At 59.4% G+C, this 20,175-nt stretch overlaps 2 protein-coding genes across 2 annotated transcripts; both read left to right on the forward strand.

Moving 5' to 3' along the window:
- Positions 1-1,205: 1,205 nt before the first annotated feature.
- Positions 1,206-6,934, forward strand: LOC307113775 (chitinase-3-like protein 1; the record flags this gene model as incomplete). The annotated part of the gene is made up of 10 exons (XM_079795701.1): positions 1,206-1,254; positions 1,492-1,521; positions 2,158-2,359; positions 2,808-2,864; positions 3,522-3,672; positions 4,353-4,474; positions 5,504-5,627; positions 6,020-6,202; positions 6,530-6,646; positions 6,794-6,934. The coding sequence occupies 10 exons, from the start codon at positions 1,206-1,208 to the stop codon at positions 6,932-6,934; spliced, it is 1,176 nt and encodes a 391-aa protein (XP_079651827.1).
- A 4,222-nt stretch (positions 6,935-11,156) lies between these two features.
- Positions 11,157-19,144, forward strand: LOC307113399 (myosin-binding protein H-like; the record flags this gene model as incomplete). The annotated part of the gene is given in 12 exon segments (XM_079795034.1): positions 11,157-11,267; positions 11,271-11,340; positions 11,440-11,574; positions 12,122-12,239; positions 12,241-12,287; positions 14,397-14,485; positions 14,764-14,959; positions 15,137-15,276; positions 15,662-15,821; positions 18,410-18,437; positions 18,439-18,544; positions 18,706-19,144. Coding segments are annotated over 12 exon segments (1,416 nt in total). The 3' UTR covers positions 18,922-19,144.
- Between the last annotated feature and the right edge of the window lie 1,031 nt (positions 19,145-20,175).

Consider the following 20,175-nt stretch of genomic DNA (forward strand, 5'->3'; position numbering starts at 1 on the left):
GCGAAGAACAGTGACCATCGATGGTCAGTGTGTCAACCGTCTGGGCACAAAAGGAGTCAGAGGCCTCAAAGGGGGGAGCCCTGACCCTTCAGTATTCAGAGAGGGTGACTCGGACCCACTCACAGTCCAGACGAGGACGTGTTCCCGGTTTGCAGGGAGCAGATGGGAGACGAGAAGGAAACTCATAAAAGAGGCGGGGAGACTCATGTGGCGAACTCCGATTAGGACGGAATGTTCTTGTGCAAGGAAAGGCCTTGGTTGAGAAGCCCTCTGACCCATTCCGGCACGGGCTGTTCTGAACTTTTCTCTCACTGCCTATTGATTACGTTAGAGCCGGCAAAGAATGTGCCTGTCCTGGATCTTTGGCCAAACAATGTACCCACAAACAGGGCCAAGCCATGCGGAGCCTTGGTCAGAAGTTTGGGTCTTATGCTAAGAGTGATGAGGGTCAAGAGGGATTGAGACTGAGTGACGTCATTGGGCCTGGCCTTGACAAGCTTGGGAGAGAGGAGCAGCGGCTGTGAAAATCAGGAGGGATGGCCTGCTCCTGGGGATCAGGAGCCTGTACTGCTCCCTGGTGCCTCCTGCAGCCCCAGGCTCCCAACACGTCCTCTTCAGCTCCTTCCGGGGGGCATTTCCCAACTTTTCCTTCGGAGCCAGAACATCCGTTGCTGAAAGGCCTCCACTCTCAGGCCAAGCTGTGGGACACAGCGTGGGGAAAGGAACGCGGAGGGGAGGAGTAGGCGAGGCAGGCTGCTGCTGGGCTCGCTGAGAACACACAGGGCAGCCTTGTTTGGGGCGCAGTGGGTTACACAACAGTTTCCACCTGGCCGAGAACCTGGATGGATTACAGAGGCTGCCAGGAAAGCCTGGTCACTGTTGCTGGAGGAGCTGGGGCGGGGGCTGCAGAGGCCGGGAGTGGAGGCTGGAAATGAGGCTGGGCGGCGGGAGCCCCGTCACCCTGTTGGCTCTTTGGCTGGCAGGTGCCTCATGAAGACCTGGCCCGAGTTTTCAAAACTGCAGGTTTCTCAATCCCCCTTGGGCTGACAGTGCTCCTCCCTACCACTCCCCAGCCTGCTGGTTCCTTCACTGCCAGTCAGTTCCCATAAACGGGATGGCTTGGGGCACAGGGGAGTGGAGGGGACAGGTATAAAAGGAAGTGTGAGGCCCCAGCTGGGCACAGGAGCACAGCAAGAGGCCACACCATGCCCCTCTCTGCTGCGGCCAGGACGGGTCTGAGGGTGGCTCAGACAGGTCTCTGGGCTGACCACGGGTCTGGGTTGTGGGTGTTCAGGCTGAAGGGCCCAGACAGCCTACAGAGCCACTGCACGGAGGGGCCTGGACCCGCTGTGGGGGGGCAGAGGCCGAGGAGGGAGAGGAAGCAGAGCCAGGGGAGGGGGAGAGGAGGGGAGGAGGGGAGGAAGTGGAGGGGGAGTAGGAGGGGAGGAAGGGCAGGTGCACTTGCAGGGTCTGACCCTGGATCTCCCACAGGCTTTGTGGTCCTGCTGGCGGTGCAGAGCTGTAAGTAACCCCCTTGGGTCCCGGGAGGCGGGGTTGGTGAGGGGAGTGGTGAGGAAGGATTGGCAGATTAACGTTTGTTAAAGGGAGGTGATGGTTATCTTGATGTTTATTTTACTAGTGTCTACTTTTCTGTATATTTGAAATTTTTCAAAATACAACTATTTCAACGGCTCGGGTTCAGTGAGGCCTGGGGGAGCCCAGTGGCAGCGTGGCTGGGAGATGCCCACGGTCCTGCCTCCAGGACCAGGAGGGCAGAAACGCTTCCTTGGCAGCAGGAGGACTTGGGAGCCCTGCCCTGGGGCCCAGCTTGGGGGAAGGGCTGAGGGGCCTGGGGGCTGACAAGCCAGGATGCCCAGAGGAGGGCAGAGAAGAGGCGGCCAGAGCCTCTCAGGTCAAGGACCCCCTTGGGGCCTGCCAGGTCCACCCTCAAGGCCGGGGTCTCCTCCTGGAACCCTTCCCGACCTTGACCTCGCTCCTCGTTCTCAGCCTGGGGGCTCCCAGAGGCAGAGGCGCAGGAGCCGCCCCTTCATTCACATTCTAACTTGGCTCACAACTCTGCCCTGAGGGGTGAGCTCAGGGCTCAGCGAGAGGGTGCCTGGCAGAACCCTGGCCCAGGTCCCACCCGAGTTTCCATAGGTGCTGCCTACAAGCTGGTCTGCTACTTCACCAACTGGTCCCAGTACCGAGAGGGCGCCGCGCGCTCCTTCCCAGACGCCATAGACCCCTTCCTCTGCACCCACATCATCTACAGCTTCGCCAACATCAGCAACGATGAGATCAACACCTGGGAGTGGAACGATGTGACACTATATCACACACTGAACACACTCAAGACCAGGTTGGGCCAGGGAGGGGGAGGATGGAGGAGGGTGGCTGGTCCAGGGCCGGCCACCTCTGCTCCAGCGCTTGGCCCCCAGCACCCGGCTCTGGGTAGATCATCCAAGGCCTTAGCTTACGTGGGAGGCGGTGACAAGGGCAGGTGCTGGGCAGTGTTTGGGGTGCTGATGGAGGCGGCTGGAGAAAAGGGCACCACTGAGCTCTGAGAAGGGAGGCCTCCCGTCACTGTCGCTGTCCCTGAGGGCGTCTCTCGGGGGCATGGACCTTGCTGCTGCTACATTTTCCCATATCCGAGGGGGAGGGGCGGGGGGCAGGGGGGGTAGGCAGCCCGCCCGCCTGAGTCTCAGAAACCGAATCTCAGGGCTGGAAGGATCTTGGAAGCCAAACCTGGGGCCACCCGGTGTCTCAGCACATCCACCACCTGCCTCCCGCCTCCTCCTGCCCCACAGGAACCCCAACCTGAAGACCCTCTTGTCCGTGGGAGGATGGAGCTTTGGTTCTCAAAGGTAGGACCCCTCCCAGACGAAGATGGACTAGGAGTGCAGAGGCATGAGGGTCACAGGACCCCAGACTGGTTAGACACAGGGGACGAAATGGCCGTCAGGGCCCCACCTCATGTACAACCAAGAGGGACTTGCCAAGAGTCACACAACAGCTGACAGTGGATCTTATCTTTCCTTTTTACCACCTCAGACCTGAGGCTGGACCGAGGGGGGTGGAAAGAATGGGAAACGGGTGGAGAGCCTGGGAGGACTTCCCGGGGTGGGTGGCGTGGGAGCAGGGCGTACAGAGGGGGCGGGGCACGGCCACAGCAGCTCCCATTTAGTGCGTGGTTACTAAGTGTCGGCACCCTTTCCAGCCATTTCACATGCAATCCTCACAGTGGCACCAAGAGAGTATATTTATCCCCATTTTACAGATGAGCTCACTGAGACCCAGCTTACAACCTGTGCGAGTGGCTTGGCTAGTGGGTGACCGAGCCTCCCTTGGAAACCAGGGGTGTCTGGCTCCAAAGCACATGACTAGAAGTGGGTCCCGCCATGGTCGTGTCTCCTGGGGCTGTGGGGTCAGGCTCCAGCTCCTCGGGGTACAGAAACCCCCCAGAGGGGACCGTGCCCAGCATCTCAGCACTAAGCAATCTTCTTTGGTGATTTCATTCCTAGATTTTCCAAAATAGCCTCTGACCCCCAGAGTCGCAGGACTTTCATCAAGTCGGTGCCACCGTTCCTTCGGACCCATGGCTTCGACGGGCTGGACCTGGCATGGCTCTACCCTGAACGAAGGGACAAGCAGCATTTCACCTCTCTGGTCAAGGTGTGGTCGGGTCCGGGACAGGGGCAGGGAGGCGGGCGGGACCAGGAGGGGTGGACAGAGCTATCTCCCACCGATGTCCTGTGAGGGCGGGGAAGAGGGACTGAGGCCTCCATGCTTCAGGGTCCTGGGACCTGACCCCAGAGGAGGACCCGCAGGTCTGTGCCCAGAGACCCCGTAGAGCAGGAAGAAGCCGTGACCACAGTGGGGAGGAGTGGGGTCAGTAAACAAGCACCCATGTGTCATGCCCACTTAGTGGGTGTCACTGTGCACAGTCCTATGACGGGTGGCACACAGGCACATCCCGGGAGGGCAGCCCAAGCATCTCCAGGGACCAGGGAGCGGCCATCCAGACAGATCGCCCGCAGCACCAGGCACGCTCACTCTGGTCCCGGGTGCCTGCTGGGACAGCGCAGACCAGAGCCAGATTCCGCCACCGTCCCCTGGAGTCCAGCTGGGAGCTCGAGGTCCCTCCAGGGCAGGAGGCACTGGGTGACGGGGTGGGGGTGGGCACGAGATGAGCCCAGGAGGAGGTGGGTAGGCCTGGGCACAGGACCGCTGAGGTGCCACCCGTGCTTCCCCGGGGCCCTCAGGGGGCCGTGAGGTGCTCAGAGCTGGCCTCCCACCACGGGGCTCTCTCCCACCCCCGGAGCCCCTTAAACCTGCTGCCTCCCTCCTGCCAGGAAATGAAGGCCGAGTTTATCAAGGAAGCCCCGAAGGAAACCCAGCCGCTGCTCCTCAGCGCCGCGGTGTCCGCCGGGAAGGTGGCCCTGGACACAGGCTACGACATCTCCGAGCTGGCCCAGTGAGTCCCGCCACTGTCCTCCGTGAGAGCCACAGGCAGCCAGGAGGTCACGCTCCCTCTCTGTGTCTGTCTCCCCCTCCGTCATGGGAATAAGAACACCTGTCCTTCCTTTTCACTTGGGTCTGTACTGACGGTGGACAGAGTGGCTAGGAAGGAGTTTGTGGGAAAGGAAGCAGGAAGAGCTTACACACCAGCCAGCCGCCCGCCCGGCGCTGTCCGCACGAGGCTGAGAGCTCCTCCCTGAGCGGGCTTTTCCCTTCCAGGCGGCCAGGGCACCTGAGAGGCTCACACAGGCGGGTCCCCCTGCTCCTCCGCCTGACCCCGACCCCCCAAGTGAGGAGCAGACACAGCCATGGGCCTGATGGCCGGTGGGGCTAGGCCTGAGCCTCAGGAAGCCAGGAGTGAAGGACGAGGGCTTCCCTATGACGTCAGAATTCTCTTTGCCACCGTAGGGAGGCGGAGACTCGGAGCCCAAATGGACCATGAGGAGGGTAGGGCTCAGGCATTTGCCCCCAACACCTGATGCTCAGGCCCACAAGTCTACCTGCTGCCTCACCTGTGTGTGGGGTCCAGGTCCGGTACCCTCTGTCCTGCTGTCTGTTGATGACATTTTGAAAAAAATATATTTTTATTGATTTCAGAGAGGAAAGGAGAGGGAGGAGAGAGAGACAGAGAAACATCCATGATGAGAGAGAATCATGGATCGGCTGCCTCCTGCACGCCAAACACTGGGGATCGAGCCCGCAACCCGGGCATGTGCCCAGACCAGGAATCAAACGCTGACCTCCTGGGTCATAGGTCAACACTCAAGCACTGAGTCACACCGGACGGGAAGTTGATGACACTTTTAATCTGCTCTCAGCACAATGAGCGTATGGGCTGGAGGGGTCCAGTCTGGGAGCCTGGACAGCGGGTCATGGGCAAGACTGGGTTTGGGTGGATGGCTCGTCTCTCTAGTCTGCCCTGCTCACATCTCGCAGGGCTGGCAGCTTCTCTAGTTCCCACCTTGCTCTCTCTCCGCTCCCACAGACACCTGGACTTCATGAGCATCTTGACCTTCGACTTCCATGGAGCCTGGCGCCACATCACAGGACACCACAGCCCCCTGTTCCGAGGCCAGGATGTCGCCAGTTCTGACAGATACAACAACGTTGTGAGTGCGGGAGGGTCCTGCTAGGCAGGGGTGACAGGCCCAGGTCATAGATGCAGGGACTGAGGCCCAGGGGCCACGCATCCCCACAGTCTGAGAACAGAGGCCGCCACCCCTCTGTGGAGGAGCCAGATCTCAACTGACGTTCCGGGGGCCGCGTACAGGCCGAGGGGGTACGAGGGGATGCCTGGGACCAGGTCTAGACCTGCCTTCTGCACCCGTGGAGCTGAGCCTGCCGCCCAGTTCACAGCTGACACTCCTCCCTGTGCTCAGGAGGCTTTTGAGACCCGAGCTGTGCAGTGCCCTTTAGACCAAGGTTATGGGTCCCTGCGAGGAAGAGGAGCCCCAGACGTATGTAGGACAGACTGACGGATCCACTGTCCCCGCCCCCCCAGGACTACGCCGTGAGCTACGCACTCAGGCTGGGGGTCCCGGCCGAGAAGCTGCTCATGGGCATCCCCACCTTCGGGAAGAGCTTCACGCTGGCCTCTTCGCAGATCGGAGTGGGCGCCCCCTGCTTAGGGCCAGGGCTGCCCGGCCAGTTCACCAAGGAGGCTGGGATCCTCGCTTACTATGAGGTGTGACTCGGGAGAAGGGAGTTCCTGGGGAAGGTGAGCCGCCCACCCCCTTTTGCTTTTCCATTGTCCCAGGGGACCAGCATCCAGGCTGAGGGCAGTTAGGCCCACACAGTCTTCCTCTGGCCACCAGCCCCAGGTGCTTTGGTTTCTGGCCGCCTCCCTCTGCTGCTCGTAGCCGGCAGCTCGGGGACATGGGCCTCTGTTTCGCACACAAGAGCAGGAAGCCAGACGTCTGCCTGAAGGCGCACGTGCCTGCGGGGCTGAGAGAGGCTGGAGGAGTCGCACCCTGTGCCCTGCAGCCCCTCACCCTGACTGTCCTCTGCTCAGATCTGTGACTTCCTTCGTGGAGCAACCGTGCATCAACTCATTGACCAGCAGGTCCCCTATGCCACCAAGGGCAACCAGTGGGTGGGGTATGATGACCAGAAGAGCATCAAAACCAAGGTAGGTCTCGCAGGCCACGGCCCAGGAGGAAGAGGGAGAGGAGGCCCAGGGTGACTTGCTGGAGGGGATGGGGAGGGGCCCGGATAGCAGGTCCCCCCTACACACATCGGGCAGGAACCCAGCACTGCCCCCTGGGCTCCCCGCCAGGTGCAGTACCTGAAGAACCGGCAGCTGGCAGGAGCCGTGGTGTGGGCCCTGGACCTGGACGATTTCACGGGCACCTTCTGTGGCCAGAACCTGAAGTTCCCTCTCACCAGTGCCATCAAGGAAGCCCTGAACGCCGCTTAGCACTCCGTCCAGCACACGCTGGTGTTAACGAAAAAAAAACCATTGAAACCTGTAAAGAATTTTGTGAGTTTATTTGAGCCAAACTGTCGACATATGCCGGGAAGCAGAACCTCAATGAATTGAGATAATGCTCCGGAGAATGCAGGGTTACATCTATATTTATACATTGAAATCAAAGGAAAGGGACGTAGGTGAGTTACATGAAATCCATTGGTGACAGATTAGGGAGGTGGGACAAAGCAAAGCGGGGAAACCTCTGGGATAGGGTGAAAAGTGAAATGATGGACATGTGCTTCTCTTACAGAGATGGATACAGGATACTTTAACGTAATTAACAGTTGACAATTAACTTGATAACAATAACAATGAGGGAATGTCCCGGTGCCATTTGTTGTGCCCTGAGGGGTCCGGGGTAAAAAGGAAGTTACAAGTTACCCAGACATCTCACAGACCTCTCACAGATATGTTATCTTAGAGGCAAAAAGGCAAATGGGCTCAGTAAAGAAGATCTAAGTTGATCTTTGTCAGGGAAGATATCGGACTAGGAATGACTGCCCACTATAACCTGTTTGTAGTTAAATATTTAATTTTCAAACCATCCTTTGTGGTTATTCCAGGTCTCTGAGTTTGCAAGACTGCCACGCAGGCCTCCCCTGAGCTTGTCAGGTTAGCATGTGGCTCCTTTCGTCCACACTGGGCAGGCACTGCACCCGGGGTTCTTGCTGCTCATGAGCTGGTCACCTGCCCCACTGCACCTCAGTCTCCTTCCTGGGCCCTGCAGAGGGGCCAGCTCTGAGCTCGGCCCTCAGCTTTGTGGGCAGTGAGGGCTGGATCCCCATAGTGTCAGGCAGGGACAGCGCACACGTTGAGGAGTGAAAACGCTGCTCCCTCCCCGGCCTGCTCGGCAGAGGACACCCCGAGCAGCTCCTCTCCCCAGCACGGACGTCAAGCAGGAAGCAGTGACCACACAAGTCATAGCCTCCGCACGGCCCGGCTTCCAACCTTCACCAGGAGCGTCCCTGTGCCTCCCTCCCAGCTCCCCGCTGCTCAATAAAGCTCACAGCACCCGTATTGGCACCTACTGGCCCGTCTCTGAGGCCCACGCGCTCACCTCTCCCCTCTCGTCTGGTTCCTCTCTCCCAAGCTTGAGGCCCTGAGCTTGCAGAAGGGATAACCAGCGTGGCCACTGCTGGGGCCTTGGGAATCCCCAAAAGAGACCGCTATGGCGGGGTCTCTCTTTTCTGCATCCAGCACGGAAAGAGAGATGAACCGGTTCTGAATAGAGGCGGCTGGGGATTGAGAAATAAAAGAAAGAGACAAGACACAAAGATAGAAGGAAAAAAGCTGGGATGGGGGGGAGGGTGGACCACCGTCCTCTGATGGAGGGACAGGGACCCAGAGCCAATACAGCAAGTTTATTTTATACCCCCAAATACCAGGAAGTTTCACCAACAGTTAGGATTACAGGAGATCATTTGCATTCTTGAGTAGGCCCGAGCATTCCTGGTGCTTGACTGGATTTACATATCAAACACACTACCCGACACCTGGGCAAAGGTAAGAGTCAGTGCTGATAACACGTAGGATCAAAGGAGCTTGGGTGGGCCAAGGTCCTATTAATTCCCTCATTCCCAGTGCTAGACTGGATTTACATATCAAAACACACTATCCGACACCTGGGCTTAAATGAAGGCCAAGCTGATAACACTCTTGCCTTTTTGGCAAAGCGTGTTCCCAGGGCGAGGCTTTGCCTGTCGCCTTGGTTTCAGCTGACAATAATTTAAAGAATGCCCGTGTGCCTTCCCAGGCACTGTCTGCAGGCCGCCTCTTCAAACCCGCCTGCCGTGGCTTCACCCGGCAGGGCTGGGAGCGCCCACTGACACTCACGGTCATCCAGACCTCGACTCAGCTCCTGGTGAGAGAACCCTGTGTCTGTAAGGCCAGCAGGAAGAACAAGGGGGGACGCCCAATCCTAACCCTTCATCTGCCAGGGGAGAGGTGTAGTAGCCAGCTCTATCACCATAGCAACCCTGTCCCCTCATCTCTCTCCTGGGACACACTGGGCCCTCAACCCAGCAGGGCTCCTCAGACAGGCTGGCCTGGGACATGGGGTGGACAGGAGGGGACGTGTGGGGTGATGTCTGTTTAGCCAGAGAAAGTCCTCGAGGATTCATTGGTGGAGGCCCTGATGTCTGGACTCTGTGACTTGGCCAGTGGTTTGTGACGCTAGTTTGAGGTGAGGGGAAGGAAATACATATTGGCTGTATTGAAATCTGAACCAGCTGGAGCTGGACAGATGCAACTGGTCTCAAGGTCACAGCTCAGCCAAAGGCAAAGAAGGTAGGGAGGGACCTGGCCAGAGCCTCGGGGTATGTGACATTTCCCCGCTGGCCAGTGGGGCCAAGCCTTCCCTAATGCCTGAAAGAAATACAGGCCATGCATGCTTTCGCATGATGCTATACCCCACCACACAAGGGTCTTTGAAACCCAGGGCTATGAGCCCTCCAGGGCAGCCACCCCCTCCACCCTGCCCCCTGGGGCCAGCCTCCCGCCAACTGGGACACGCCCGGCAGGGTGACTCAGGGTCCTGCCGTTAGTCACGTTCACTTATAGCTACAGACTCAGCGCAGGGATGGTCCTCGGTCTCCAGGGCCCACCCCATGCCCGGCAGGACCCCGAGTCACCTGGAACAGGCCCTGCACGCCATTCCCCAACAAGGACAGCCAGGAGTGAGAGCAGCCACACGCTGGGCCTCACCCGGGGACGGAGAAGACTGTGCCTGCGGCTGAGGACCTGCATAAGTTACATGTGTGCTTAATTTTACAGGGTGGGGCATACCGTACATGCTTAAGCATGCCTGGCCTGTATTTCTTTCATTTAAAGAATTGCTACATAGTGAAGACTTGTGTAGCCACCACCCAAGACAGGAAATGAGACCTCAGTAATGCTCCTGAAACTCTGCTCGGGCAGCCACATCCTGGCTTCCTCGTGGTCTCGCCACTGGGGGACGCATCTGGAGCAGAGAGCCTGTCACCATCTGCATTTGCATTTGATGTGGGTGGGATGACACCCTTGTGCTTTGTAGGTGCGGACTCACTCAGTCACCTACGCACCCCACTGCTGGGGCAGCTCTCTCCCGAGGTGCCAGCTATGGTGCATGATCCTCTGGGGACGTTTCCTGCAGGGTTGTCTCCCGAGAGCCTCGGGGTGGCACCGAGGGGCATGGAGTGTGTGATTTCTGCACTGTGCTCGGTCCCATCTCACGTCCCAAAGGGATTCCTCCGCCCACACGCCCAGCAGCAGTGGGAGCTCGTGTCTCGTCTCCCTGACACCCAGTGTCCGGATCATTAGATGGTCACCAATCTGACATGTTCGTGGATGAATGAACCAGGGAATGGAAACACGTACCTGCCTCATTTCCTCCCCTGCCAATGCCCACGCCAGGCCCTGCTTTGAAGCGTCTAGAAGGTTCCGAGGGCGGGCTTCCTCCATGGTCTTTCCCACGCCTGCCTTACTGACATGAACCCACCCCAGGGCTGGGGGTCTGTCAGCTGCGCTGTGATAGGGGGACAGCGGAGGCCCCAAGAGGGTCCTGCCAGCACCTCAGAGAGGCAGTAACAGGGGCCCTGGACGCCCTTCCTGGGATCCCGTTGCTGAGAGACCCACCTTGGCACCCCAACTCCTCCCTCTCTAGGGCCCTCGGCCGCACACCACACAAGGGAGACCCCCGGGCAGGGGAGGGCAGGGGCACGGCTCCCGGGGAGGCTATTTCGGGCGGTCTGGGCCCCAGCCCCGGGCTCCGGAGCCTGGGCACACGTGACCCCGGGAGGCCAAGGCGGCCTGAGCTGGGTTCACCCTCCAGATGGACGCTCATTGCCACCGCCCTGACCCCTGGCACAGGCCACTGCCAGTGTCCTGTCTCACCCATCTGCGCCTTCCTCCCATCTGGGCACCAGCACCCCGGCTGCTGGGAGCCAACCCGGGTGATGGACGACACAGTGCCATCTCAAGGGACCCTCCGTTCCTCCCCCAGAGCTATTCCTGGCCTGGGCGCCTCCCCACTCCCAGCCCCCACCTGGCCTGACCCCACAGCTGGGAGCCATCTGGCTGGGGGTGGGGCAGCCTGCCTACATAAGCCTGGCCCTAGGTGTCCCAGCACCCTGGAGGCCAGACCCTCCACGCTGACCTCGGCACGCTCAGCCTGACCACAGCCAGCCCGGCAATGACAGTGGCCTCGCAGGCCCCTGACCATGGTCCGGAGGAGCCCACCTCCGAGGTGCCCACGGTGCCCACGGGGCCCTCAGGAGAAGGGGCAGCATTGGAGCCCACGGGGTAGGAGCAGGCTCCCACGGCAACCCCTGAGGCTCCTGCCCCCGAAGCCACTAAGCCTGCACCTCAAAGTGAAGGTAACCAGAGGTGGGGCAGGCGGAGGAGGGAGGCAGGCGTGGCAGAGGATGGGGGTGCTCTGAGCCACACACCTGTCCTCTCCCCTCCTTCTCCCGCAGACATGCCCAGTGGCCCCCTGCAGCTGACCATCGAGGACGTGAGCAACAGCTCGGTGACCGTAAGCTGGGAGCCTCCGGAGAGGCTGGGGAGTCAGGGCCTCCAGGGCTACATGCTAGAGCTTCGCAAGGAGGGAGGTGAGCTCTGGGCGAAGCCCGCATGCACCAGGGAGTGGGCTTGAGGGCTGCTAGCCCCAGACCCCACTCAGTGCAGGGAGAGGCAAGGAGGCAGGGGGGTTGGGGTGTCCCCAGGAAGCGCTTGTCCCCCACCTCCAGGGAGCCCCTGAGTGGCAGCACACAGGATGGGGACGGGGGCACTGCTCTGCAGAGAAGTGAGGGAGGGGCCGCCTCTCGGAAGACTCCGCAGGGGGAGGGCAAGCAGGAGGCAGAGCAGAGGAGCTGGGGGTAGAGGGAGAGTTGGAGATGGTGAGGAGAAATGGGACACGTTCCTGTTTCCACCTCCACGGCAGCCACGTTCGGCCTGGCCTCGGTCTCTGACCCCACCTTGCTGTGCGACTTGGCCACTGTGCCCACCCTCTGAGCCGGAGAACCCCCTCTGGCCACTCGCCCCGGCTCCTCCATCAGGTGTCCTCAACGCCGCAGACACGAGGGGCCGGGAACGGGAGGAAGGGGGACGAGGCCCAGCTCCTCGGCGGGAAGGGTGCCCATGGCCATCCCTCCTCAGCCTCGGAATGGGTGCCCGTGAACGCCCGGCCCATGATGGTGACCCAGCAGACCGTGCGGAACCTGGCCCCGGGAGACAAGTTCTTCCTGCGCGTGGCTGCCATGAGCCCTGTGGTGGCCGCCCCCCGCGACGCTGGACCAGCCCATCCACATCCGGGAGATCATCGGTGAGGCCTTGCGTCCCATGCCCAGCCCGTCCCAGGCACTCATGGGATGGATGGAGAGACTTAGGCCGATGGGCAGAGGGGACAGGCAGTCATTCCCGTCCCTATCACGTGGGCGCAAGCCACGTGCTGCCGCCATCTTGCCTTTAGACAGTTCCAGGTTCCCAGCAGCAATGACCCTCTGAAGGTCCAGGAGCCCATTTCTCTGAGGGCCCATCGCCCAAGCCTTGGGAAAAGGGTTTCCTGACCCAAGGATGAAGGCTCAGGCTCCCCAGGTCTCCTGCCTCAGGTCCCAATGCTAGACTCCTTCTGCCGTCCTCCTGTCTAGTCTTCCCCCGAGAGCCAGGAAAGCTCACCCCTGCTCATCCCTGCTCATTCCTCTGGTCTGGGTTCCAGGGCTCCCATGGGGTCCAGGTCTCTGGTGGAAGGAAGACAGGGCCCTCAAACGGCCCATGACGATTTCTCCATCCCCAGAGGGAACACCACCCTGGGGACCCAGCTGTTTCCCTTGCTAAGATTTCTATTTGTGGGGTGCACCAGCCTCAAGCCTACCCCTGTTCCCTGCCAGAGCCGGTCAGGTTTCAGTCTGTTCACGGCCGTGAGTCATTCCTTCGGATCCAAGGTCTCTGGGGACAGCCCAGGGCGCAGTGAGGAGAGACACAGGCCAGCAGGTGACTGAGGCCTTCTCACCTCCGTCCTTGTACCGCGCTTCCAGCCTCAGAGGGGGACCCACAGGTCTGAGCAAGGCCTCCAGAAACAGGGGTTTTCATGGCCACAGGAACTTAGAATCCTTGGCTGTCAAGCTGGGCCCCAGCGTCAGGGACTCGGAGACCCAGTCTCCGGTGCAGCCCCTCCCAGAACCTGACTCCACACAGGACCTCTCCTGCCTCCAGGGAGCAGGAATGTTCTCCCTGGTTTTCAAAAGCCAAGGGTGCTCCCAGCCTTTGACTCTGCAGCGCAGACACAGAGACCTGTAGGGAGGGCCCGGGGCCTGCCCTGGGGCCCCAGGGAGCTCAGGCTCTGCGAGGCAGCAGGGCCCGGCCTCTCGCCCGAAGCCCAGCGCTGACAGCCAGCCTTGGCACCTGCTACTCAACTAGAATTCCTCTGGCAGCCGAGAAGGGGATTTCCTGGAGAGCAGAGGGGAGAGACTGTGAACAAACAGGGACCAGCCAGCCCTCCTGGTGGGCAGGGCAGGGCGGGGGCCTGTCCAGGTTCCACAGCTGCTCAGCTGTCCCTCCTGGGCCACCTGCAGCTGCCAAGCATTCCACTCCGAAGCTCCCAGAGCCAAGTGCCCACACAGCTAATCCTCGGAGACACAGTGTTCCTTCTCCCTGTCTCCTCCCTCCGCCCTGAGAGCCACCAACTGCCGCCACCTGTCCACCCAGAAGCCTCAGCCACCACCCACCCCCGCCCGGGGCAGCGGCTTGGCTGCACTGCTCCCCTGGGAATGCCTGTGGTGCAGGAATGCCCGTGGTGCAGGAATGCCCGTGGTGCCAAGCTGCACCTGTTTGGGAGATGGTAAGGACCGTGGTGTCCTGTCCTCGCCAGATTCCAGAGAGGCTTCCGACTGAGAGACTGGACGGTGTGTGTGTGGGGGGGGGTGGGGGGGTGGGGGGGCGGCGCGCAGAGAAGAAGGGAATTGTCTGCTCTGGCGTCTTTTAGGAAGGAGACCTCCTAACCCTCCACGTGACCAGGAGGCAGAGCACGGGCACTTGGGTCTCTTGGAAGGTCCTGGGCTCTTGGGCGGCGGGGGAGGAGTCTGGGTTCAGAAGCCTAGGCTGTGCCCCCTTTGTGGAATGCAGGCCGGTGGGTGAAGATCCCCGACATCTGGACGCAGGAATCTGGAGCTGCAGAATCCCAGCCAGCAGGGTCCAGGAGCCTAGGGAATCCGGATGCTTCTCCACCCACACCATGGAGGCCCTGCCCTCCTGGGACTTTCTGGCCTAGTTCCCCCAGGGCTTTAGGGGCGTTGGGGCCCCTCGATTTCAGGAGCAAGCTTCCTTCATCCCACAAGACGGCCCCACAACACACCCAAGAGCCCTCCTGCCCAGCCCACAGGCCTCGCCAATCAGCAGCCCGCTGCTGTGTGAGCTGACTCTCACTTTGATGCAGAGGCCCCCAAGATCCGTGTGCCCCGCCACCTGCATCAGACCTACACCCGCCAGGTGGGAGAGATGGTCAACCTGCAGATTCCCTTCCAGGTTCGTGTGTGTGGAGATCAGGGTACCAGCTTGGGTGGAGATCAGGGCCCCTCTGGGGTGGTCAGAAGAGCCCAGGAGATGTCAGGATCTCTGGGGGGTCTGCCTGGGACCCCCAGATGTCCCCCTCCTGCACGTTGTCCAAGATGAGGCAGCTCTGCTGCCCCTGCTGGGAGGACTGGTGGGGACAGCTCCCTGCACACAGCTCCAGAGACCCCAGCATGGGGTGGCTGTAGGGTGCTGGCACCTCCCTGCACACCCTGAGGGCTCCTCCATCCCAGGGGAATCCCAAGCCTCAAGTCTCGTGGACCCACAATGGCCACGCTTTGGACAGCAAGAGAGTGAGCGTGCGCACCGGAGACCAGGACTCCATCCTCTTCATCCGCTCGGCCCAGCGCTCAGACTCAGGCTGCTACGAGCTCACTGTGCGGCTGGAAACCCTGGAGGCCCGGGCGGCCATCAACATCCTGGTCATTGGTATGGGGCGGGGGAGGCAGTGTGCCTCGCCGGGGCCTGGACACCCCCACCTCCTACACCGCATCTGACACTCATGGGGTCAGGCCAGGGGAGTGCGATAGGAGCAAGATCCTAGGGGTGGGGGTTGTCCGGCCAGCCCAGCCCTCCCCCTCACTCCCCCTGACACTGGTCCTGCAGAGAAGCCCAACCCGCCCAGCAGCATCCGGCTCGTGGACGTCTGGGGCTGCAATGTGGCCCTCGAATGGATGCCGCCCCAGGACACTGGCAACACTGAGCTCCTGGGCTACACGGTGCAGAAGGCGGACAAGAAGACACAGGTGAGGCTCTGGGCCACCGGGGTGGGAGGTGTGAGTGGGCGAGGGAGGAAGTGGACGAGGTGGGGGGCCCAGCCCACTGAGATCGGGTGCCAAGTTCAGGTCCGTCCGCCACCAGCCCGACTCCTCCTGAGGCTTTTGGCAAGATCCCTGTCCTCTCTGGGCCTCGTTCCCCCCCCCCCCTAGTGAAGACTGCGGGGGGCAGAAGGGGGTAGGATGCTCTCTGAGGACCCCAGAGAGGTCACCCGAATGACCCAGAATGACCCAGAGGCCCCTCCTCCCAAGTGAAAGTCCCTCAGGCCCAAGGGAGATGCTGCAGCCTCCCAGGGGAGTAGCAGCAGGGTGAGCAGGGTGGGTGGGCTCTGATGACAGGGCCGGGTCCCCGCAGCAATGGTTCACCGTGCTGGAGCGCTACCACCCGACCACCTGCACCGTCTCCGACCTCATCGTGGGCAACTCATACTCCTTCCGGGTCTTTTCGGAAAACCTATGTGGACTCAGTGACTTGCCCGCCGTCACCAAGGAGCTGGCTCACATCCAGAAGACAAGTAGGTCTGAGCCTGGATAGGAAGTAAGCCAGTCCTAGCAAGGCTGATTCTTTCCCCGCTCCACCTCCACCTCCACCTTTTCCTGGGTGTCAGCTGCCCTCTCTGAGGACTTCTCATGGATACTACTCCACACACAGCTATGCACACACTCACACATCCATGCACAGCAATGCACACACATCCATGCACAGCTATGCACACACATCCATGCACAGCTATGCACACACACAGAGCCATGCACAGCCATGCACACACATCCATGCAGTTATGCACACACAGCCATGCACAGCCATGCGCGCACACAGCCATGCGCACACATCCATGCACAGCTATGCACACACATCCATGCACAGCTATGCACACACAGCCACGCACACACATCCATGCACAGCAATACACACACATCCATGCAGTTATGCACACACAGCAATGCACAGCCATGCACACACATCCATGCACAGCTATGCACACACACAGCCATGCACACACATCCATGCACAGCAATGCGCACACACATCCATGCACAGTTATGTGCACATACAGAGCCATGCACAGCCATGCACACACACAGCCATGCACACACATCCATGCACAGCTATGCACACACACATCTATGCACAGCAATGCACATACAGCCATGCACACACACAGCTATGCACACACACAGCCATGCACACACATCCATGCACAGCAATGCGCACACACATCCATGCACAGTTATGCGCACACACAGAGCCATGCACAGCCATGCACACACACAGCCATGCACACACATCCATGCACAGCTATGCACACACATCCATGCACAGCAATGCGCACACACATCCATGCACAGTTATGCGCACACACAGAGCCATGCACAGCCATGCACACACACAGCCATGCACACACATCCATGCACAACAATGCGCACACACAGAGCCATGCACAGCCATGCACACACAGCCATGCACAGCCATGCACACACACAGCCACACACACATCCATGCAGTTATGCACACACAGCAATGCACAGCCATGCGCACACACAGCCATGCACACACATCCATGCACAGCTATGCACACACACAGCCATGCACACACATCCATGCACAGCAATGCACACACACATCCATGCACAGTTATGTGCACATACAGAGCCATGCACAGCCATGCACACACACAGCCATGCACACACATCCATGCACAGCTATGCACACACACATCTATGCACAGCAATGCACATACAGCCATGCACACACACAGCTATGCACACACACAGCCATGCACACACATCCATGCACAGCAATGCGCACACACATCCATGCACAGTTATGCGCACACACAGAGCCATGCACAGCCATGCACACACACAGCCATGCACACACATCCATGCACAGCTATGCACACACACATCCATGCACATCAATGCGCACACACATCCATGCACAGTTATGCGCACACACAGAGCCATGCACAGCCATGCACACACACAGCCATGCACACACATCCATGCACAACAATGCGCACACACAGAGCCATGCACAGCCATGCACACACAGCCATGCACAGCCATGCACACACACAGCCACACACACATCCATGCACAGCAATGCACACACATCCATGCAGTTATGCACACACAGCCATGCACAGCCATGCGCACACACAGCCATGCACAGCCATGCACACACATCCATGCACAGCTATGCACACATATGTACACACGCAACTGCAAAGGGATGGATGTGGTGGACTGACTTAACAAAGACATCAGAGTAGTCCCATGCAAATAAGAAGTGACCCTTAGGAGAGGGAGACTGTATTTATTCCAAAGATGCCACGTGGCTGCGGACATCATAGTGGCCACGGGGCCTCACGTGCACTGTCCCAAAGGAACCAGTATGAGGGCAGTGGGGACAGTGGACTCTGGCAAGTTTGCTGATAACACAGACCTCCCAACCCTAATACAACTCCACGTGGATGGACAGGAGAGACTCAGCCTTTACTCTCTCCACACGGGGCAAGACCCCTCACGCCGAATGTTAAATCCCAGGCCTTTTCTCCGCCACCCTGCGTGCTCCAAGGCCCTCCCCCTCACGGAGTCTGTGTGGGCTCCGGAAGGCACACTCTTGTTATCAGCAGCCTAAGCTGCACAGAACTAGGAAGACATTTTTGTTTGAAAAAGAAAAGCCGGTTATTTCTCCAAAGAAAAACAGAAATCAAATGTAGTAGCTCCAGGTTGCTGGCCTCCACCATTGGCCAAGATCATCTCCTCTCTCTGCCTCTCCTGCCCACCCTCTCTCAGCTCCTCTTACGGAGCCGCCGGGTCTCAGCTGTGCTCTGCCCCTGGGAGACACTCTGTCCCTACGTCCCCGCACACTGGCCAGGAGCCTGGGGCCCACCACGGAGCTCCAGGGAGGGGCAGGACGGCATGGATTGTCATCGTCCTCTGGACGCTAAGATCGTCCTCCAGGCCGTCAGCGACACAGTCCTCAGAAGAGCCTAGATGGAAGCTGTGGCGCTCATCTGGGGAAAGGGGCTGAGGTCCATCCTAAGGGATCTCCTCCTATAATCTCAAATTTACCCCATTTTCTCCCGTGAACCAAATATTGTTGCCAAGCTTAAAGGGTTTGTTGAGAGACTTCTCAGAAGCCCCTTCCTTCAACCAGCCACTGGCTGATCAAACCACCACCTCCGGCTACAGCACCCAGCTCTCCAGCAGTGTCCGAGCGTCACCCAAGGTGAGGGGCAGGTCTGGCTGTGCCTTGGGGAGTGGGGGAGGACAAGCAGGGCGGTGGGGCTGAGGAATCTGAGCAGTCATCTCCGCCAAAGCCTGAGGATGGCCTGGGAGAGCCCGTCCCAGCCCACAGCCTTCCCGCCTCCCTGTGACCGTGCTCCCCAGCCCAAGATCATCTGGATGAAGAACAACATGAACATCCAGGGGGACCCCAAACACTGCACCTTCTCTGAGCAAGGCGGCTACACCCTGGAGATCCGGAAACCCAGCCCCTTTGACTCCGGGGTCTACACCTGCAAGGCCGTCAACATGCTGGGGGAGGCGTCTGTGGACTGCCGGCTGGAGGTCAAAGGTGAGGGTTGGAGGAGGGTCTCTCCCTAGGGACCTGCCATGGGGAGAACAGGAGATGCACCTCTCCTCCGGCAGGACTAGCGGAGGCTGCGCCCTGAAAACCCACAGGACCGGGCAGGGCGATCGCGCTGGGGCTGCCGGGACGTTCCACGCTCGGGAGGGTGGCCCGATGTGGCAGAGGAGGAGCAGTGTCCACCTGGGAGGTAGCCTTGAGCTGCTCTGGTTTCTCCACCCGCAACCTGGTCCCCAGAGGACCCCCGGCTCTAACCTGTGGGATCTCTTCCAGCCTTAGCCACACACTGAAGAGCACGGAGGCGGCTGTGATGGAGACACAGGTAAATGGCTGACCTGCTCCCTGGGCTGGATCTGGGCGAGGCGGGCAGGTGAGCAGGGGAGGGGCAGTGTGAGCACAGGTCTGCAGTCACACACAGTCCAGAGACGGGGCAGCCGGCAGGCAGGGCAATGCTGGTGGGGCCTGGGGGCAGGGATTTGGTGGACGGTCCGGTCCTGGCTCTGAGTGACTTGGGGCTGGACCTGTTTCTTGTCAGAAAAGTGGGGCCAACAGCGCGTGCCCACCTTCTCTGCGAGGTGGTTCTTAGGCGCTGGACAGGGAGGAAGTGGAGAGGGCCATCCCTTTCAAATAACCCCAGGCACTTCCTCCTTTGAAATCCTAACAAGAACTCTGAACTCCTTTGTAGTCCCATGCTGCCCTCGCTCTCTCCCAACATCATGCAATCTGCCTAGTGCTTCCTCCTGAATGACCAATGCTTATGTTCACGGAAAAGAAAATGAAACCCAAACCTGGAAACAATTTCTGACACTTTAGTGAAGTCAAACTGAGAAACAATACACAAAGGATACACACACACTCCATGAAGTGACGAGGTATCCAAATGCACATTCTTGGTAGTCTTTCATTAAGTCACTGCCTTTTCACAACAGTCTGCCATTGCAAGACCTCTTTTCCTAATGTTAATGGAAAAAAAAACACATTGAAACCTGTAAAGAATTTTAGTGAGTTTATTTGAGCCAAACTGTCGACATATGCCGGGAAGCAGAACCTCAATAAATTGAGATAATGCTCCGAAGAATGGCGGGTTACATTTCTATTTATACAATGTGTGGACGAAAGGAGCCACATGCTAACCTGACAAGCTCAGGGGAGGCCTGCATGGCAGTCTTGCAAACTCAGAGACCTGGAATAACCACAAAGGATGGTTTGAAAATTAAATATTTAACTACAAACAGGTTATAGTGGGCAGTCATTCCTAAGCTGATACCTTC

The sequence above is a fragment of the Cnephaeus nilssonii genome, assembly GCF_951640355.1.
Source record: "Cnephaeus nilssonii genome assembly, chromosome: 17".
Lineage (NCBI taxonomy): Eukaryota > Metazoa > Chordata > Mammalia > Chiroptera > Vespertilionidae > Cnephaeus > Cnephaeus nilssonii.